At 40.3% G+C, this 23,208-nt stretch overlaps 1 protein-coding gene across 1 annotated transcript in view; it reads right to left on the reverse strand.

The window, feature by feature from the left end:
- Positions 1 to 16,730, reverse strand: part of LOC105030501 (A disintegrin and metalloproteinase with thrombospondin motifs 5) — a 46,997-nt gene extending 30,267 nt beyond the window's left edge. The window contains exons 1-4 of the mRNA XM_010904393.3: positions 15,425 to 16,730; positions 10,217 to 10,349; positions 3,120 to 3,287; positions 2,481 to 2,764 (exon numbers count right to left, since the gene is read on the reverse strand). Coding sequence (XP_010902695.2) covers positions 2,481 to 2,764; positions 3,120 to 3,287; positions 10,217 to 10,349; positions 15,425 to 16,522 — 1,683 coding nt within the window. The 5' untranslated portion in view covers positions 16,523 to 16,730. The remainder of the gene's footprint in view (positions 1 to 2,480; positions 2,765 to 3,119; positions 3,288 to 10,216; positions 10,350 to 15,424) is intronic.
- Between the last annotated feature and the right edge of the window lie 6,478 nt (positions 16,731 to 23,208).

The raw sequence follows: 23,208 nt of genomic DNA on the forward strand, positions 1-23,208 counted from the left end.
TAAAATGTAAAGAAAAACATAATGCAATGATATGCAAATCATTTAAACCTTATATTTATTAGAAAATAGTACAAAGACAACATATCAAATGTTGAAACTGAGAAATATTATTTTTTCTTGAAAAATGTATGCCCACTTTGAATTTGATGCCAGCAACATGTTTTAAAAAAGCTGGGACAGGGGCAAAAAAGACGTGAGTATTTGTGTAATGCTAAAGAAACCTGGTGGAATATCTCCCAACTAATTAGGTGAATTGGCAACCGGTCAGTAACATCATTGGGTATAAAAAGAGCATCCCAGTTGACATCACTGCATGGGCTCAGGAACACTTCTGAAAACCATTTTCTGTGAACACAATATGTCACTGTATGCACAAATGCTAGTTAAAACTCTACCATGCAAAGAAGAAACTTATCATAAAGAAAATCCATAACCGCTGCCACCCTCTCTGGGCCCAAGCTCATTTAAGATGGACTGAGGCTAAGTGGAAAACTGTCCTGTGGTCTGATGAATCAAAATGTATTATATTATTTTTGGGAATCATGGATACCACATCCTCCGGACTAAAGAGCAGAGAGACCATCCAGCTTCTTATCAGTGCGCAATTCAAAAGCCAGAAACTGTGATGGTATGGGGATGCATTAGTGACAACGTCTTTTTCAGGTTTATTTCAGCAAAACAATGCCAAACCACATTCTGCACATATTACAACTGCATGGCTCCATAGTAAGATGCTCCGGGTGCTAAACTGGCCTGCCAGCAATCCAGACATATCACCCATTCAACGGAGACCCTGAAATCCTATATTAAGCAAGAATGGGTAAACATTTCACTGTCAAAACTACAGCAATTTTTTTTTTACAAAATGAGGTTACATCGTTAACAAAATCTGTCTCTTTAAGTAAGGCAGAGGTATAGCAATGGGACAGCATGTTAAAATCAGAGGTTACTTTAGCTGAGGTTGGTTTAGCCAGTCACTTCCTCAAGGCTCCCTTGTAATGTTGAGATAAAATCCAAGCACCCACAAGATTTGGGTGGGTACCATCTGCCTTATATAATGAATGTTTCTTCTAGAAAATACCTAATGCTAGCACGTTATCCTGTGTTTTGGCTAGTGACGAGCGACTTTTGGTTAGAAGAAAAAATACAGCAAAAGCTGCAGCAAAACTACTGCGGCGACACCTGCGACAAAAAAAGATTGCAAAGGCTGGTAACCAGTATCACCAGCTAATCGGCCAGCCTAACCAGGGGAATTCTACTCCGGTCATGTAGGGCTTTAACACATTCAGTTTTCATTCTCTCCTTTTAATCAGGGACTGATCCAGATCTGGTACACTAGATTGTTAGAATTAATGAGTAGGTATGAACAAAAACATGAAATGTTTAAGCCTTTCAGGACCAAGTCAAACACCCCTTAGCAACACAATGCTTATCAACCAGCCTAACCAGCTAAACACTGTTTTTCAGACCAGTTTGACCAAAATTCGCCAAGAAATTACTAGTATAGGTCAGTCTAAAATAATCTGTGTTGAATTTTCCATCAACATTGAGGAGAGTATGTGAAAGAAAATCCAAACTAAATCACAACATGCAGTAAACATTCCAGAAACAAATTCTTTCCATTTCTCTCTTAGCCTCCATTTACCTCAATAATTTGTGGTTCTGCTCTAAACTTTCAGCTAACTTCATCCCTGCCTCCCTTTCTCTCTCTCAACTGCTTCTTTCTGTTTTATAGCATGTCTCTCATTGCTGTTGTTGGCATTGTCTCACGACACCTTACAACTCACCTCTACTGACTAAGTAATATACACTTTGGGCCAGTTTTGCAGACACAGAGGTGAAAGAGGCCTCTAGTCTAGGACTAAAATAACAAGTTCAATGGAGTTTTCTATAGAACATGATTCTTTAGTCCTAGACTAGGCTTAATCTGCATCTGTGAAACTAGCCCTTTATGTTCCATTCTATGCAAGGGGAATATACAAGGAATTAATGCCAGAAATTAAGAGACAGGGAGAGTGCTGAGAAATACAACGACAACACAGTAACAGCATAGGGAATATCAAAGGTATCCCCGCAATTCCATGTATTTGATTTAGTCCAGAGCTAGCAAACCTGATTGGACTTGTTAGCTAATGATTAAGCCCAAAAAAGGGGAAGACTGGCAGACAGGAACCATAGGATGATAGGACTCTGTGACTGAAACATGATCTCTAGCTGGGAGCAGTATATCAGACTTGAGCCAAGTCACATGCCCCTACATCACAGCTCTATACTACAGACAAAATGGAAAAGAACTGGTTGGGAGCACTGGGCCAGAAATTTAAGGGTTGTTAGAAGAATTCCCTGAGCCTGCAAGGTGAAGAAAAAAATCCTATAGCACCATGTCCCACCTTTCAATTTGTAAGTTTGGGGTAAAAACAGAAGTAACATGTTGGTTAGACATTAGATTGGTTACTAAAATAATGTAATCCTGCCCTTACCGAATAGTATTTCTTGCGTGTCTTGTCTACACACTTGCCCTGGAGGCAGATGCGGCCCTTGCCACACGGGGTGCCCTCCACGGCAGGCAGCTTCTTTGTCAGGCACACCATTTGGCCCTGGCGTATGACAGCGCACCACAGGCGAGCACACACATCCATGCCTGGGCACACTGTGTACTCTGACCCAAACGCCAGGCGGCACTGGCGCACTGCGTCATAGCTCTGGCCGGGCAGCTCTTCTGAGCCAAGCATCTGTTGGCGTGGAGTGTCCAAGAGACACTCAGCTGTGGAGAGGGTGGAAGGCATCAAGGAAAGAATGGAAGGAGAGAAGTAGAAAGGAGGACGGCGGTTAAAAAAGAGGAGGAAGGAGAAAAAGAGAGGCATGGAGAGGATGAGTGGATGGGAAAGAAGACAGGCAGGGAATGGAACAAGGAGAAAGGTTGGAAAATGAAAGCTTCCAGTACATTCCAGACAACGCTGAGGGTGATGAAATGTCAAGTAAATCCAACCATCATAGTTTAACTAAGTAATTGAGGTGATCCCTTGACTTGTACAATAAAGACTTGGTAGCCATTAGTTCACATCTAGTCTACTTCTGGGTTTCATTTAGTCTCTTTCCTGCCCTTATTTACACCTTACCGTTGCCATCGTCAAAGAAGTCAGTAATAGTAGCTGAGGTGCAGCGGCTCCAAGGTTTAGAGCCGTCGATGGAGGTTAATATGGATGACATGAGACGCTTGTCGCCAGTTGGTCCAAACTTCTCCTCGCAGAACTTGGAGTCGTCATGAGACAGACCTAGCAAGTGACCTATTTCAAAGATAAATAAACAGACAGGCAAACAGGTAGATTATTTGTGAACTGACAATATGCAGCCTTGTGGGTTAATACTCACAGTTGGTTGTTTCCCCATCAGGCTGTTCTCTTTGATCCTCTCCCCGGCCTTACAAAGCTCTACAGCGCAGCCGCTGCTAATATGGATGACATTTTTGATGGACTTTTTGTCATTGATACGTTATTGTCAAGGTACAGTGTTGCCACCTCCTCACATAGGGAAAAGGGTATTGTTAGAAGTCATCTTGTTTCCATTCAACTCATGGGTATAAGTACCAACACAAGGAATCGTTGCTCATCTAATATCACCTTGAATAATCTATCTGATATGAGCTCTCGAAACATTGGCCTTGGAATTATTCCTTTGATTGCTAGAAGCCTGGTTCAAAAGTTAGATTTTATTGAAATACTAGTCTCACAATCACTTGCTAACATATTGATTATATCTGAATCCTGGCTCTCTATCAATCAATCAAATGTATTTATAAAGACCTTTTTACATCAGCAGTTGTCGCAAAGTGCTTTCACAAAACATGCAGCCTGAAACCTCAAGGGGCAAGCAACAACAGTGTTGAAGCACAGTGGTTAGACTAAACTCAGATGTTCTTTTAGAAGGGTACAATATCTACAGAGCAGACAGAGTCGGTAGAGGTGGAGGTAGTGCCATATATGTATTTAGTGTAATTATTGCCATATATGCATTAAAGTTCATGTCTAATTGTGCAAACTCTGAATTATTGATTATCAGAGACCTCAATCTGGACTGGCAGCTTGCCAGCTTAGTTTAAACTAAAAAGCATTTGTAACAAACTAAATCTTACTCAACAAATTACTAGACCTACCCGTCCTAATCCAAAAGATAACAAATACATCCTAAGAAATTGCTTACAATCCATATTTATATTTTTATATTTAAGTGTGCTGCTCCTATCATTACTAGTTCAGTGACGTATATCTTCAATCAAACAGCTTTAAATCAAAAGCTTGGAAAACAGCTTTTGTTTTACAACTCCTCAAAGGAAGTGATGGTAGTGAATTGGAATGTTATTGGCCTATCTCTAAGATCACCTGTTTGGCAAAAATTGGCTCCAAGGAGTCATTGGTGAATAAGGAACTACAATCATTTTTAACAGATAAAGCCTCACGCACGTGCTGATAAGTAGAATGTGGAATTAATTGCCTCTCCATGTTAGATTGGCCCTCAGTCTACCTGTTTTAAAACCCGACTAAAACTCACCTCTACTCACTGGCTTTTAAATCTGTATGAGTTGCTTTCTTTTATTTATTTGTTTTTGTAATTGATTTTGTGTGAATGTACAGCACTTTGGTCACCCTGGTTGTTTTTAAATGTGCTTTATAAATAAAGTTGGATTGGATAAGTAGAACATGTAAATATAAGCAACACAATGCCTTAAAATTCATCCAAAATTCATATTTTTTCAAAGTTCACTTACCAAGAGATATTCCAGAAGGCCAATTTAAGGAGTTTATTCGGTAACACTTTACTTCAAGTGTAGTGTCATTAAATGGTCAAAACTCTGTCATAACTATGTTATAATGTGTCATGTCAGTTGACATAACATGTAATATTCTGTCATAAGATGGTCTCGACACTGTAATCACAAATTTCTTGAAATTGCATATATTGAATTTTTTTGTCCGTCAAAGCAGAAACCATTCTTTAACACCAGGCCTATTATAAACAGTATTTTTATACTACATTTCATTATAAATGCTATATATCAATATAATTGTGCATGATGTGATTTCAGATATTAACCTTCCCCAATGCAGAATTTCTCATGACTAGGATGCCAGCAGTAGACTTCAGGAGCAGGACAAGACATTCTTTTTGACTAATAACCAACATAAGGGCATCTAGTGTAGTCTAGGGCATCTTTTTCCAATAATTATGGTCATAAAGCCTCTTTTGTACTGTCAAAAACTGTATTATGTCAGGTCAAGTGATACAGGATGGTCATAATGCTACAATGGCATTTTCTTAAGCTGTATTTTATCAGTTCAAGTAAAGTGACACAGGATGATCATTATGCTATCATGACATTTTCATAAACTGCATTTTCTCAGATCAAGTAAATTGACAACATATAGTCATTTATTCAAAATAAAATTACAGGAGGGTCATGGCACATTACATTCTATAGTATATAAAATCTACACTAACATCAATTGCATCACTAGCATGGTCTCCTTTTATCTAAAGTTAAGATAATGTGTGTGTATATATGTGTATATACAGTGGGAAGAACAAGTATTTGATACACTGCCGATTTTGCAGGTCTGTCATTTTTATCATAGGTACTCTTCAACTGTGAATTGTGAATCTAAAACAAGAATCCAGAAAATCACATTGTATGATTTTTAAAGCTGCACTAGATAGGATTTATTCAGTCAAAAATACAAAAAAGTTAAGATCCAGTGGAATGTTATTCCCAGCCAATCCTGTTCCAGCCAATCGCCCTCTGAGAGGCAGGCTTTCCTCCTTGGCTTATTTTGTGAACGCTTGCCTGTATTATATTATATAGCATAAGTATGTAAGGAGCAAAGTTTGCTTACTGTGAGAAACTATAATGGCAGGCAACAGTCAGTTCCTCCCTTGTCTGCTACAGCATACACTACGAAAACGGCAAAGCCGAAGACTTAGACCAACTCTCTGTAGCTAGCTTCCGGGAACCCTAAGCTAACGTTTGCAAGGCTAAGAAAATCATCAAACTCTGAGTTAGCATTTTTTTTGGTACAGGTAATTAAATTTTTCATACTTTTATTAGGAACGTGATTCTCTACCGGGCATTTGTGCAGAACCACTTTCTGATGTAATGTAATTTTCCTACAAATTGCAAAAAATCCTACATAGTGCCGCTTAAATTCTTTTCACATTTAACCAATCAATTTGTCTAACTACATTACTGTAGCTATCTGGCTAAAACATTGGCACCATGCAACCAAAACTAGGAGCACAGAAATGGAAGGACAGATCTAAAAGAGAACGTCTAAATATGTGTAGCAGTTAAGTAATGGCAGATTGGGACTGAATGGGTTATGAATTTATGAGCTGTGTTTTGGACAGTAATGTAATTAATATTAATATTTTGGCCCGTGGTTTGTGTCCTAAACATTAAATTCTGTCCCTGCCCCTGTCATTCCTGTCGGTGCCCTTGATCATTAATCATACACACTAGCTGTACATGGCCTTATGTTGGTTGTCAGTCACATAGAGGATGTCTTATTTTGATCATTGTTCACGAAGAGGATGTCATGTCCTGCTCCTAAAATCTACTAGTGCTGGTATCCTATTCATGAGAAACAAAGCATTGGGGAAGGTGACAAACTACAGTTTATGAAAATCTCATGATAGCATTATGACCATCCTGTGTCATTTTACTTGAACTGACAAAATACAGTTTATGACAACACAAAAGATGCATTATGACCATAATCATTGGAAGCAGATAGGGCTATCACCTAGCAGTACATGTCTTTATGTTGGTCAGTAATCTCAAAGAGTATGTCATTTCCTGCTCCTGAAATCTACTGCTGGCATCCAAGTCAAACGTTGCATTGGGGAAGGTAAATATCTGACATCACTTCATGCATAATTATTTTGATATATAGCATTTATGATGAAATGTAATATAAAAATACTGTTTATAAGAAGACTGGTGTTACAGAATGGTTTGTTACGTTTTGATAGACCAGTCATAAAAAAACACAATATATGTCATAATATTTCAAAATATGTCATTACATTGTTGTGACCATGTTAACAGGACATGACATCTTATGTCAGCTGATGTGACACATTATGAAATGGTTATAACAGAGTTATGACCATGTTATGACACTACACATGAAGTAAAGTATTACCGCGCACAGAAGCCAGAAGTAACAATCATACACAAAGACAAGGGGAGCAGAGGGAACATATATATGACTGGAATAATTACTAGATGGGAATCAGGTGCGTGTGATCGACAAGACAGGAGTGAGTGATGAATGATAAACTGGGCGATAGTGTCTGAAAGCCGGTGATATCAAATGCCGAAGCCTGCCCGAAATGGGGGGGGGGGGGGGTCATCACAGTAATCCGTCGCGATAGTATTGATTTTTTTAAATTTTACCCTGATGAAACGGCTGGTAGTATTGGGTGAATTCAAACTGGTACTAGCAAACTATTTCCTATAGCCACCATACACAGCTTATGTTCTTTGGATCTTCGGCAGTGATGTAGTTGAGGTGAGCGTGAACTTTAACCTCAACAAAGCTATGTGTTGCTTTGCCTACCTGGCTAATTTTCGTCGGTGGACATCAGAATAATATTTGGTAATAAAAATGCTTTGGTCGTAAGAAAGGTACAAGGGAAGTGGGACTTGAGGTTTCACTCATTGCCATATCTGTAAGGTCTGTTCACAGTTGCATCTCTCTACCACATCACCATGACATATAGCCTCCAGATCCCAATCACAACAAACACAGCACTCCTCCCAGCTCCCAATCACTGAAATACTAAACACATTCAAGATTTTGCCATAGCTTTTCTAACGTTCTTTGATCCTAGCGTGATTTTGCCATATTGTTCATGTCCCCCATCCTACTTTTTTTTTTTTAAACTGCTGCTAGTTTACACTAATGTATATTATTGCTATATATTTTGCTATACTTTTGCTTTATGTATTTCTTAATTCTTACTACATTGATGTTGTGTGTCATGTCACAAGAATTTCATTGTGCAGATTGATGCTGTGTTATTCAGTGCATTTAATAAATACACTTTAAACTTCTGTATTTCCTTTTGTTTGTATCGATGTCAACTTCTGCCTGCTTGTTTGCCGACTCGTGGGTCTTCAGTTGAAATTAAATTCTACCCACTCTTCAATTGGGACAATACCTCAGACTCTCCCGAGTCGTATTATGGGAGAATCAATGGAGCAACTTTGTCAACGAGACATAACATATTTTTGAGAATCATATTAATACAGAGGATCATGACCCACATTCACTTAGTAGAGGGCTAAAGGCAAATGCAATTCCATCAAGTTACCCAGTTCAACCCATGGAGACAATTGCTATGTTATAATACACAAAGTACACATTGCCTGCGGTTATTCTGGGCAGGGGTTGGGGATTAATGTGTTCACCATCACCCCCCTTTAGCTGCTGTCCAAGCTTCTATTCGGTCAATTCATCATCTGTGTATAATGTTTAGAACAAGTAAGGCACTATCCCCCCAAAACAATTATTCCTGCTCGTATTCAAAGTTAGACATAATATATAGTAGCGATCCGATTATGGGACAATTAGAAATCAGCTCTAAAGCAGTAATGTGGTGTGTTCATGTTTAGTTATTCTAGTTGATATATGTAGTTATTGAAGTTATGGGTTGTTTGTGATAAGGGGATTGAGACATTGAGTTTCAAAAATGTGGTTGCTGTGAACAAACCTTATATGGCCAGGGTTCATGTTCCTTGTCAAATATAGTGTGACTTTTCCTGGGGTTGTGCGGTGTAGGGGTACCGAAATTGCATAAAATACCAGTCTGTGTCTAACTCTCAATTCTTCCGAGCAAGCTCTCCACAATACGTATTTTCCTTTCTCTCTCAACCAAATAAAGTTTGGCTGTCAAAGGTGAACATCAGAGACGAAATAGGTAACTTGCTTTCTAGCTAGCGAATAATAACTTTTGTTCACTGTGATGTATACTCATACTCTTCCTGAACAAATGTGTGGATTGATACAGTTGTGAACAAAACTGATCAGTAAATAGAAGAAGCACCTTTTCATTTGAAATTTTGAGGAATACAACATCATCATGTTCTTTGAGGTAAACAACACCACTTGTCTTAGTTTGGAGTGTTTTAGAGTAGTTTTCCACTTGCAATGCAACTTTGTGATAGCAGCAAGTACAGTTTCTGTGTCTGAAGGACCAATTCGGGGTAAGGGGACTGTTACCGAAATATGATTTTTGGACAGACTATCCCTTTAACACATCCAACATTGCCAAAATTTGTCTGTGCCCACATTATTAACTTATGGGACTTAACCAAACAAATCTCTTATTATAATTCAAGCATTGCACTCAATCCATAGATAGGCCTAGCTAACTACACCATAACATCAACATTATCGGATTATAGTCATTAACACTTGCCGCAGTTTCAGGAAAATCTACATTCTTACCTTTCTGTTTAATGGTCAAAAACACTTTACATAACTGTTTAGTTGCCAACTGACCCGCTGGTTTTTAAAACACAGTTGGACTATTTATGCCCTTTTGATGGCCCTGTTGCCCTGTATGCAATTAGGTGACTAGGCAATAGGCAGTATTATCCACTAAAGCATTGTATTTTGTCTTCTGCTATCTGTGATCATCTTGTTTTGTATGTTTCTCTATTTTTGTCTGTTTGTTTCTAATCATTGTACCTAAAATGTATGTATAAACATGTATACGCAGGGCCTAGCTGTAAAAGGGACCTTGGTCTCAGTCTCTGTTCCTTGTTAAAATAAAGGTATGATAACAATAATATTAATAATACACCAACAGACAGACACAGAATGAAGAAAATGAGTCTGTTTACACACGTGTGTTACCAGTGTGTTAAATTGAGTGCTTGTGTCATCAATAGCAACAGATAGTGTGGAGTTTATTTGTATATAAGTTTAACAATGTAATCTTTTTGGGAAAGCTTATGTTTGTCCTATTTCACAGTTTTTTGCATATCCTAACACATAGGGCCAACGTTATCAACTGTGGCCTAGGAATACTGAGGGGCAGTGTCCTGCTTGATATTTAACTTTGCCCTGCTTGTTTTTAAGAAGTCACTTACTGGCCTAATGCTATGCTACCTGCAGCCACGAATGAGCTTGTGTTTTTGCAGGTGGATGCACACCTATCTCGTGTGCCACAGTGAAGGCAGCATGGAGTCCATCATCCTCGATGACGGCACAGCTTCTCTCTGGGGAACAGATGGTGCCAACATCGGCCATGCCCAGCGTGTCACATGAGTGGTGCCCACATAGGTCCTGTACAGGAGGCACAAGCAAATCGGTTGGAGGACATGGTGAAATGTGAGAAATAAACTTTGTAAATATTGCTTTATTTATGTTAATGTTTTATCATGGTTCTTTTTTTGTCCATCATTTGATATTCAATGAACAGTATGAACAGCATCATGATAAATGTTACTATTAAGTCGGTGCAAAATGTAAGTATGGCACTCTTTAATAATGTAGAACTAACACACACACACATGCACTGACAATTAAAAATTAGTTTTGCCTCTGCCCCCCTCTCTCTCTCCCTCTTTTCTTTTCCTCCATCACTGACTCAATCTGTATCTCTCCTCCTCTCTGCCTGACTCTTTTTCAGGGTTAGGCAGGTTATTATGTATTGACCAGTATTTCAGCTCCCACTGGGTTCTATCCCGATGAAGGCCAGAGGGCTGATAGCCACTCTGCTGCCTAGAGGAATCAATCAGTAAATCAAGAGATGTGACCCTATTCCAATTACTTTTCTAAACATATACACGCACACATACTCACAGGCACCGGTCAAAGATGCACATACTCATAGGCAAGCACAAAAGCATGCATGCAAGCTCTCGCGTCTATGAGTGATTGGCGCAGACATGTACTCACTTCCTATTAACACAGCACTCCCTGGACACTGGATGAATCCCTTGGTAAGTGATGTTGACCAGCCCACGGTGCTGCATTTGAGTCTCTCTGGGATGTATTTTTAATCATCTCAGACAAAACACTTTTGGAACAAACTCGTCTGTGTTCTGTTCTGGACTCACAGACTCTTGACCAACAACAGGGAACACCCAACACTTTTTCTCTGGGCACACACTCTGCTTGTTGTGTCCTGCAATACTATTTCCTATACAGTCCATTAGACAATGTTTCATAGGTCTATTCTCTGCAAATACTAATGTTTAGGATACTATATAAAGTGTTAATCCCATAAAGAAATCATCTGAAAGATCCATCTAAAACTAGATCCACCACCTAATTGTATGGCCGAGAAGTCAAGAAAAACTTAAAGAGAGGTTCTGTTCTGAACTGTTCATCCAATCCGGTAAATATGTCAGAGTCAAGATAGGAGTATTGCCTCATTAGCATATAAACTTGTAAAATCGTTGCAGGAACATTCTTTATTGCAGTTAAAAACAGATATTCCACTTCTTGGGGATGACGCAGAGGGTGGTTTGGCATAGACATGTTGGTGCCCTGCTTCTTACTAGCTCTTCTTCTTGTCTCTCTCTTTCACTCTCCCTTACCCACTTCAACTTTCTGTCCCATTAACTTTCTGCATTTCCCTCTGTCCCTCTCCATCTCTATGCCAGTCTCTCTTTCATTCTCTTTTGTTCTCGTTTACTCCCTCCCTCTTCCTGTTTTCTCTTTCTATCCCTGTCCCTCTCTATTCACCTCTCTATCTCTTTTTCTTTCTCTCTCCACTCTGTGTACTCAGCTTGGTATTTTCCTGTTTATCCTAAGGGGCTTTCACTGACATATGAGAAGGTGAGAAAGAATGAAAAAAGAGAGGGAGGGTATGTGGGAAAGACAGAGCAAGCGAAATAAAGTTTTGGAATCAGACACCCAGGCAAAGAGATGGTAGAGTGGAGGAAATTAAAAAAGGAGGAAAGAATGATGGGAACGGCGAGTTATGGAAATATTGAGAAAAATAACATTGGCACAGGTGGTTAGGTATTTAGGTCAGTAGTCGGTCCCATGTGAAGATGTGTGTGTATGAGAGAGAGACAGAGAGAGTGAGAGAGAGGAAAATAGTAAGAGTGTACATGTTTCTTTGATTCTCGGGTCAGCCAGGGGAACATATCCCAGCCGGGTTAGAAAAACACTCAGACGTTCTGAGGAAACGACTGCCAATTACAGACATGCACACACTGCCAGTCTTTGGCGGTAGCAGACATCCACCCTCTAACAGAGACACAGCTTATGAAGAAACTCCTGTGAACTAACCACAACAACCAGTCACTCAAATAAGAGTGAAACATCTGGCCTGCTAATCACAAATGAGTGACAGTAGCCATGTCAGTATGTCAAACCAGGTGAAATTCCCAGTGGTCTTAGCCCATGTACTGCAAGTGCCATCTCAAATGCCCCCAATTTCTTGCTTTTCATAGACAGTCTCCCCAGCAGTATCAAATCAGTCTAACTAAATGAAAAATGTCCAAAGCTATCATTACTAAAAACGTAATCAGGAAGGATCAGCCAATAAAGTTGGAAGCAGGTTGAAAGTCCCTCCACGTTGATTACTCTCACAGACTACATAATGTGAATTGGGATACAGTATATTGCATACTTAAACTGTAATGTAGTAAACTCTCACATTTTATGTTGATTATTCTTGTTGGCTGTATACTGTTTGTATTATATATTGTCTATACTGTTTGTAAATGGTATTTTCCTTGCAGCTCACTAAGCCAAATTCTGGTTATATGTAAAAGGGATTGCCGTGATGCTGATTTTATCAGTCTAACACCAGTGGACACTTTATTTGCTGTTCTGAATTTAGTATGCAAGTGTGTATGTCACCGTATTTAAAGAATGGAGGTGCTATACATCCCTACATATCTCCTATTTTCTCATGTTTGTGTGTGTGTGTGTGTGTGTCTGAGAGCGGGAGCGTGTTTACAGTGTGTATATGTATTCTGGTCATCTCCTTCTAAATGTTGTCCTAGCTCCTCTGTTTGTTATTACAACCTGTGGTATTTCACACATTCCATATTTTATTCTATTGCACATTAACAGCCCCCTGGAAAAAAAGACACTTCCAAAAAAAATCAAAATCAAAATATCAACCCATCCATTGCCCAGTACACGTGATCTATCAGGAACACATCATTCCATGCCATAGTTTGCCAGAAAAAGCATGTGACAGATCATGAATGAACACCTGGGAAGGTTGACTACCACGTGAGTTTCTCAAGGCAATTGTTAAGTGTAAAGCAGGCAATTCTTTGGGATAGACATTGGAGCTCCAGTCTGCCCATATCAGTCGACTCTCAACCCCTTTGTAAAACGTTCCGCAGAGATAGCATTTCACAAAAACCAGCCCTTGACCTTCAACAAATACAGAGCGTAACCCTAAAGAAAATAGATTCAACCTGTCCTTTAAATGTTTTTGTCCTCAATGTGCACACTGTCTCTTTTTCTCAGGCCTCCCTCTTTTCCTCTCTTTCTTAGTGTTCACAGAAACTCTCTCTCTCCCTCCCTCTCTATTTCGTACTATGTTTTGTCTGTAGAGAGTTCTTCTTACAGTAAGGCTTTGTGTACTGTCCCTGTCCCAGTCCCTGGCGAGGGCAGTCATGTGTCCGGCCGCACTTTGACGTAACACCTACTTATCACAGACTGTCACTGTCAAAAAATTAAAAGAGCCCTGCATATTTTAACCCTTCTGTTCCTCAATCAAAACTTTCCTTTCTGACTTTTTTGGAAAGGAAAGAAAAAGGTGCAGTCGTGTCTTAATTTTTTCCGGAGCTGTTTAAACACACAGGCACACGTTCATCTGCACAAATACACAAATGCATGCATGCACAAACACTCCCCTCAGTGTGTCTTTTCTTCTATTTCGGTGTTGTAGGACACTGGTACATGGGTTAGCTCATCCACGACTTGAGAGGTGTTAGAACTGATGTAATTGGACCCATGCATCAAGAACCCCTAGTTCAAATTAACTCATAATACTTCCACATTGTCAAATAACAGATGAGTCTCAGTAGGAACTTTCAGTGAATAGTTTGAAGTCCATTGAATGAGTGTCACTTTAGCCAGAATAGTCACTGTGCTGTCCACAGCTAAGGCTATGAAAGACAAATGGATGCCAAGGGTCAAAATAGTGTATATCAAAATATAACTATGTAACACTACAGCCTATCTATGGACCTTATCTTATTCCCTTCGGTGTAGTACCAGGGCCAGGTATTACTGTGCTTGCTGTGCCAAGTACCCAACCCACCACTGGTGACACAGAATTAAAAAAAATGTCAACTAGGTGGGAGGTCCATGTCCATGTGGTGATTCTAGTAGGCCAATGAATTGGTTGGCACACTGTGCTCTATAAACCTGCCAAGCCCCAGATATGCCTGCATAGTGCTGCCAACAAGATCCACCTCCATGTGGATTCCATCCAGGTACCTGTGCCAATAGACTATACTCTGGTATCCCCTACACTGGCACACAGGCAACAAAACCTTAAATTATATAATTTATCATTACACACAATCATTGGTCAAAAAGATATCTGACATTTCAACCAAAAGACCAATAAACCACAACAGGGGGAAAATGCAAATAGTGTAGCGAGTCTGAGATGTGTACGTGTGTTTGAGTGTGCGTGCATGTATGTGCACTTACATGTGCCTTATAAACAAGAGTGGTCTTGGTCAATGTATTAGTTATCAGAGGGTTGGATGAGTTAGATTTTTTTAAACCCTTGCTCATTTAACAGAAGCTGTAAAAGAAACCAGGGAGAAAATAAATTAAAGTGGGAAAGGAAAAAAGAAAGAAAGGAAAAAAATGAAAGAAAGGAAAAAATTTAAGTGAAAAAACATGAGGCTGAAGGCTGGCTGTGGTTTCTGGTTGAGAGAAAAAGTCTGAAATCCAACTAGCAGCTGATTTCAACAACATCCCTTCCGCCTTGGTAAGAATGTGCGCGCGCAGCAAGTGTGAGAGATCACACAGGCTCAAGACATTGGTTGTCAGGGGAATGGGAGGGGGGTACGCAAAATCCGAGACAGGGCAGGCTGCCCAGAAAAACATATGTGTAGGAAACTCTTTTTTTTTGGGTGTGGGGGGTTGTTATAATACACACGCGCTGCGAGTGCACACAGAAAGAGGAAGGGGGAAAGAGGAGAGGGAGAGACACTGACTCCAGCAATTTTGAAAGTATTAACCAAATAACGTTTCTGCTTCATAAAAAACAAAAGGCCTATTAAAAAAACACGTTGGGCCAAATGACTCAAGGATAACTATTAGGATTACATTTATGGCCTGTGTTAAATACTGGACTTCTCTTGCAGTGGTGTGTGTGCGGGTTAGATATCTGATGAGAGCAGAACAATTTGTTTGTTTACCTGCCTGGTGAAGAGGATGGCGGCATCATGGTGATGCTGGTGATCTTCATCCAGTGGGTTCTTCTGATTCTGCCACTTGCAAAAACTCTTGAGTGTGGCAGCTGCGTTCTTGGACACATCCAGTCCCTTCTCCTTCTCAGTGACCACAGCCACCTTGACCACGGAGAGATGGATGGGGTTCTCAATGCTGGCGTGTCCGTACAACTTTGAGGCAATGGAGGTCAGTGTGAGGAGGTAGTGGTGCAGATCCTTTCCGTACTTCTTGGACATGGACTCGTCGGCGACCAAGAGGAGCTCCACGTGCCTGGCACGGGAAACCGACCTCTTGCGCCGGATTCCCTCTGAGGATGGAGAGGGAGGTTTGGAGATCCTTTTCCACCATCTCCTGTACCATTCCTCGCCCCCACCGTTGCGTTTCCCTTTCCCCGACTCCTTACGCCGGTGTTTTATCGATGAACCTCTGTGCCAGCGTCCATCCTTGGTCCCGCAACTTTCGCGCATGGGTATAGCCTCAAAGCTGAAGCTCTCTTGTGTAAAGTAGTGAAATGCGCTATCTGTGTTCTTGTCTTCAAGCGCACGCACGTCATTCTCATTGCGTCCCTTGGCTGGGATGGACGATGTAATGGTGTAGCGCACGTGTTTCACAGCGAAAAAGCCCTCTAGACCCCCACCACAGAGGCTGAAAACCGCCAGGGACTCTGGGTTAGAGTCCACTGTTCCCCGATAAACACATTCCCGGTGTAGAGATGCGAAGCCCTCTCCCCCCTGGATCAGTCCCATCACATAGTTCAGACTGAAGTGATGTGACAAGATGGACTCATCTCTCTCCATATCTAACTGAAACCTTTTCCTATCCATGTAGATCAGGTAACCAACTTTTCCATCCCCATAGTAAATCCGATCTACACTCTGCACAATACCCTCTTTCCTTCTGGCAGGTAAGAGGACCGTGTCGTTGGCAGGTGGTGTAAAAGCCCTAAAAGTGTTGAGATAAGCAGCAAGCAGAGCATCGCAGCCCATATGCAACTCCACTACGCACAGAAAAAGAAGCCGAAACACCACCATGCCCCCAGAGAAAACACAAAAGACCTGGGTCATGTTTATCCCAACACAAGCAACGCACGGCGAAACATTTATATTCCAAATAAATGCGTACCGGAAAAGGAGAATAAAGTGTTTTCCAAACAGGGTCCCATTTGAATGTGCGTTGTATCGATATCCAGAATTCCCATTAAAATGTTAATACTCAGAGAAAGAAAAGCGATAATGGAGCATAGAGAGAAGAAGAAAGCTGTGAAGAACACGGCTCGAGGACTGAGCTGAACTTGGAGAACAAAACACAAAGTTTCCTCTGAAGAGAGAGAAAAAATTCCTGCCCCTTGCGCTCACTCGCCACTCCACCCAGCTTCTCTCTTTCTCTCTCCCTCCATCCCTCCCTTTCCCCTCTCCCTCCCTCCAGCTGCTGCGGTCTTGTATTCCGAAATCAAAGCAATGTCAAGTGCTGAAGGCTTCGAGTCTCCCGCCCCCCAGAACTCCATTCTTCTGTACCATATCCTGAGCCAAGACGTATGCAGGAGTACACAGGAGCACGATTAATAATTCAGGAAAGTCACGCGTCTTCAGTCTTCCCATTAGTTTGCCAGTATGTGTCTATTTTTTCAGTGTGCGCTTTTGCGCGTGCGTGGGGCATAGTCTAACCTTGAGCGGGTAAGGGTTCAATTCAAAGGGGCTCTCACAAAATATGCTTCTTCTGTCACAAAAAGACACTCGTTTTTTGGTAAGAGACAAGAAAAAAAGCCCAACGCGATCACACAGTCCCACTGAGCCACTATAGAAACCGAGCGCTAGGCCTATATGCTACAACCCTCCAACCACGCAGTCCCCTGCGGGTTTAGCCTACTCACTGTATACAGAATGACGACTATTGTGCGACAAGAGCAGAGGCATTCACTCCGGTCTCAGCGTGGGTCTATTGCAGGTCATCTCGCTCAAGCGTGATATCATCACCATTAACAGACACTACAGCATCAACAATAACACCAGCCACCAGCACAACTCATAATCTTCCGCTTGCATGAGTTGGCAAGGCCAAATAGAATAGCACCCATTATTTCAGCAGTGTGCGTTATTTTTACATTTCATGAAGTATGGTTCTTTAATAATTGAAACTTTAACAGCAACAGCTAGTTTGGAGTCAAAATCCTATAGTGAGATGGATTGTTTATGGGATTTCCAGAGTAAAACATTCCCACAGCTCAACTATCTGTGGGACAAGTTTGTGTGGTGTTGTGTGTGTGTGTGTGTGTTTGTATCAGCTTGTGAGTTCGAATGTCATATGCGCTGACAACATCTCTCTGTGTGCGCAGAGTAGTGATTGTTTGTGACTCTCAGTAAAAGAGTGGGAGGCAGTGTTTGGAACTGTCTGTGGAGTGTGTGCCTTGGTAATTAATTGTGTCTTCATGGAAGTGTCTGAGACTGTGTGCCATCATGCCTGTGTGTTTGGAGAGAGATAAGTCATGTATAGCAGTTTAGGGCCGAACTCCCAGAGGGGCAGAGGGACTCTTAATGCATTTTCATAAAAGTGTTAGTTTACTAGTGGCTGAGTCACAGACCAATGCTTTCCTAAAGTTCTTAGGGAAATAGAGGAACTTCCTCCTGTTAAGCCTCATAAACATCCCCAGTACACACAAACAAACACACTGCCAAACTGCCCACTTCTGCCCATACAAACAGCTTCCCTTGAGTAATGCCCAGCTAAAACATTATGAGCCTAATCAATACATTTATATATTTAAAGTTCATCTAGATAGCTAGTTACATTATATTGACTTTTAACCATTGTCTGATTGCGATCATTTGGTAACCACAATGGGGTCATACACTCAAATTGTAACAGACATGTATTTTAGCCAAGAAAACAGTTGGTGGGGGAATTTCTTCTGCTGTGCTGAAACTTTACCTGAAGCAGACTAGTAGCTATAGTTTAAAGTCAAACAAACATTAATACCACTGTTTAAAACCCCTATGCATGTGAATTAACACTAGAACCAGCAAGCCTTTGAGACAAAACAGTATGAGCCAGAGCCGAACGCTGTTTCTCGTCATTAGCATAGGAATCGGCCCTATTAGCATACACATTGTCCTCCCCAGCATCACCCTCCATCTAGAGCATCAGTTCATCTACTTGGTCGTCATCAAACTATATGGAATAGTCTAAAAAATTATGAATTACAGAATTTTTTTAATTTGTCAAAAAATGAAAAATACAATAATGTTTTTGTATTGATGGTCCTATCGTACAAAAAAAATAAAAAAAATAGGATACGTAGAACGATTATTTCTAAAAACACAGGCTATAGTATTTTCATTCTTTCATTAGGCCCTACAAATGTACAAAATGAAAAACACTTAAATTATTCAGAGGCTACAATTCCCAAGGTCTTACGCTGCTATACTATTGTGCTGGGGGATTGGGTATGTTCTCCTTCTCCACTATAAATCGTTGTTGAAATGAGGAATGCATTTACTGAATTTTCCCAGTCTCCTCCCGTTTTAAACATTAGGAGGACATGAGGTCCTGACCCACACCTGCGGAGTACCTGGTTTGGGGGGCCTGTTGCTGTCCCTGTCCTTGTCCATCTGGTCATACTTCTGACCTAGTCTAAATTTAAATAGACTCTGGATTTAGCCCACATGCATTTATTAATTATTCCTCTCTAGGTTTCTTCCTAAATCATTGCTATTTCAGTTCTATTCATTTGATTATGGCCATCTTCTTCCGCTTCATCCGGGGCCGGGTCGCGGGGGCAGCAGTCTAAGCAGAGATGCCCAGACTTCCCTCTCCCCAGACACTTCCTCCAGCTCTTCCGGGGGGACACCGATCATTTGATTATATTCAACTTTATTTTAATTGAACACGTACAAGTAGAGTATAATGAAATGCAGTTAGAATTTAACCAGAAGTGCAAATAGAAGGGTGTACTTGTTTTACAAGTGAAACAATTAAGAACAATGTATGTTATAAGTGGTGTGTATACATGTGCAAATTGACGGTGCAAGGTGGGATGTGCAACTGCAATGCAAGGACAGCAGCAATCAGGTTCCCCAGGTAGATATGTACATGTAACAAATGAAAAAGAATGTAAACAACATGTACACAATTTCAAAGAATGATTTACAATAGCCTACATGAAAATATAGAAAAGTCATTTGTCGATTGTGTTGATGAAAAACAGTAAATCTGTAACACATTTGCTGAATCTTTAATTGGTTATTGTTGGTATATCGTTTTGTAAATAATTAAGTTGCATAATACATTTGTAGAATCTTAATCTTCAGTCAAATAAGCAGAGAAAATTCAGAGATATGACAGGATGTGTATTCGATTTTGTTTCTCTCTAAACTCTCCAAATAAAAACAGTAACATGTAATATGTTTGCTGAATTGATAATTAGCACCATTTGGGTAAAAGCCTGCCTGGGTACCAACGTCGGAAAATTGGGTAAATAGAAACCAGTAAATAGTCTCTAAATAGATTTTCCCTTTGTGAGTTTAGAATTCTGACAACGGAACAATGTAATAAACGCCCATTTAGGAAAAGTTATGGAAGGAGGAGGGTGTAGCTTTAAAAATGTCACTTTTACTTTAATTACAAACTCAAACGCTAATTCCTGTAGTCATTTGGCAGTACTAGTGTTAAACAACATCAATATCACACTATAACAACATCAATATAACACATGAGATTTCTGGGTAAAACATCCTGAGCTAGAATTCTTTAACAACTTTAAAACTTGTTTTGATTGCTGTAGTTTGTATTCAGCAGTGATGGTTAGATATCCTCTGCATTGTTTTTGACACACGCTTCTAATTAAAATGAGACCAGGACAAGGGGATATCTTATATGTGGAACATATAAGATATGTTCCTCATATCTTGCATGAGGAATTAAGGACATTTATTTTTACAATTTTACAAATTGTAGAATAATAGTGAAAACTATGAAATAACACACATGTAATCATGTAATAACCAAAAAGTGTTAATCACCCTTGCTTTTATGACAGCTTTGCACACTCTTGGCATATTCTCAACCAGCTTCATGAAGTAGTCACCTGGAATGCTTTTTCCAAAAAGGAGTTTCCACAAATGCTGAGCAATTGTTTGGTGCTTTTAATTCACTCTGCAGTCCAACTCATCCCAAACCATATCAGTTGGGTCGAGGTCGGGTGATTGTGGAACCCAGGTCTCTGTCTTGTTCAAATAGCCCCTACACACCCTGGAAGTGAGTTTTGGGTTATTAGTACCAAGACGGGATGGCGTATCCCTGCAGAATGCTGCGGTAGCCATAGTGGTTGAGCCTTGAATTCTAAATAAATCACAGACAGTGTCACCAGCAAAGCAACCCTACATCATTACACCTTCTCCTCCATGCTTCATGATGGGAACCACTCATGTGGAGAGCAAGCCGTTCACCCACTCTGTGTCTCACAAAGACACAGTGGTAGGAACCAAAAATCTCAAATTTGGATTTATTCCTGTCTAATGTCCATTTCTTGTGTTTTTTGGCCAAAGCAAGTCTCTTATTATTATTGGTGTCCTTCAGTAGTTGTTTCTTCTTTTGACCATAAAGACGTAAATCACACAAGCAACTCTGAAAAGTTGATGTTGAGCTGTATCTGTTACTTGAACTTCAACAAAGGTAACTCTGGGTATTCCCGTCATGTGGCGGATAACATTTTTCCTGATTGAATGACCTACCAATTGATCAAAAATCCCTAGAAGAAAAAGTTTGACATCTTAAAGCATCCACATGTTGTCTTGACACATTGCCACCTGTCTTATTTAAAACAATGTTTAACTGCAAAACAATGGATCTACAGCAAATAGTTAATATCTCTCTGCAAACAAAATGAATGAAAAAGCTGCACACTCTAAACTCAAATGCATATAATTTTTAATAAGACCAACGTTTTTGACAGACACGCTGTCTTCATCAGGGTACAATGATAAATATCTCTCTGCAATCAGGCATTGTCTCTAAAAACAGCTGTTATATGTATTGAATGACTATAGACCTGTATCATATCTTCCTTTTATAGCCAAGATCATTGAGAATGTTTTCTTCAATCAACTCAGCAATTTTGTGAACTTGAGTGCTCTCTAAGACAAATCACCACAGCACTGAAACGGCTCTGATAAAAGTTTCAAATGATATACGGCTGAATACTGTTTCGGATAAAATAACAGTTCTGCTTCTGTTAGATTTCAGTGCAGCATTTGTGACTGTAGATCAAGGAACATTTCTAGACAAGATGGAAAATTGGGAAGGACTCTCTGGGACAGTCCTTAATTGGTTCAGATCTTATCTAGATGGCGGGAGTTACTTTGTCACCATTGGCAATCATGAATCTGATAGGGTGGCTATGACATGTGGCATTCCCCAGGGATCAGTTCTTAGACCGCTTCTGTTCAATCTCTATATGCTACCTCTGGGCCAAATTCTGCAGAACAACAACATTAACTACCATAGCTATGCAGATGATACAGTTTGAGAACCAAATATTTATGGCTCTCAAACCGTATGACAACAGATCAATAGACTCACTGTGTCACTGTATAGAGCACATAAAAACCTGGATGAACCAAAATTGTCTACAATTAAACCAAAATAAAATAGAGAGTATTGTGTTTGGCAACAAAAAGAAGAGAACTAGTAATAGTAAAGAGCTGGATTCTTTGACCCTAAAAACCAAGGACCAAGTGTGTAATCTTGGTGTTCTCATAGACTCAGACCTCACATTCAAGAATCATATCAAAGCGGTCACCAAAACAACATTCTATCATCTTAAATATATAGCCAGAATCAATGGCTTGGTTACCCAAAAAGACCAAGAGAAGCTCATCCATGCTTGTAGTGTTGACTACTACACTCACCTAAAGGATTATTAGGAACACCTGTTCAATTTCTCATTAATGCAATTATCTAATCAACCAATCACATGGTTGTTGGTGTCAGACCGGCCCGTCTGGCACCAACAACCATGCCACGCTCAAAATTGCTTAAATCACCTTGCTTTCCCATTCTGACATTCATTTTGGAGTTCAGGAGATTGTCTTGACCAGGACCACACCCCTAAATGCATTGAAGCAACTGCCATGTGATTGGTTGATTAGATAATTGCATTAATGAGAAATTGAACAGGTGTTCCTAATAATCCTTTAGGTGAGTGTATATATTTCATGGGTGCATCACCTTTGTGACAGTAAATGCATAAACACCTGGGTGATTACCACTGCAGAAGTGTGGCTAGCATGCAGCCAAACCTGCAATAGTAAGTAAAAGTTGCAGCCGCCTCGCACACAATACCACTGGTCACCTCTCACTCACTTAGCTGTCAGTGAAGTGCTGAGTAACTGGACTAAGAGACACCATCATCAGCGAGATCCATAGGAGAGCTGGTTTAAGGATTACTGTGCCTGTCCTTACCCCGGAGAGAGGATTTTTTTCTGGGCAGAGCAATGTGAGATGGGGCCTAGGGTGTGGGGGTGTGGACAGAAGGAGATATTGGGTTAAGAGTGTGTAGAGGAAAGTGTTTATTGAATGGTGATGATGGAAAAGTCAACTGGATTTCCTTCAAAACATTTGATGTGATTAAGGTAGTGTTTCCCAATCCTGGTCCTCGGGACCCAAAGGGGTGCACGTTTTCATTTTTGCCCAGGCACTCACACACTTGATTGAAATTAAAGACTTGATGATAGGTTGATTACTTCAATCAAGTGTG

This window comes from Esox lucius, chromosome 22 (assembly GCF_011004845.1).
Source record: "Esox lucius isolate fEsoLuc1 chromosome 22, fEsoLuc1.pri, whole genome shotgun sequence".
NCBI classification, from domain to species: Eukaryota; Metazoa; Chordata; class Actinopteri; order Esociformes; family Esocidae; genus Esox; species Esox lucius.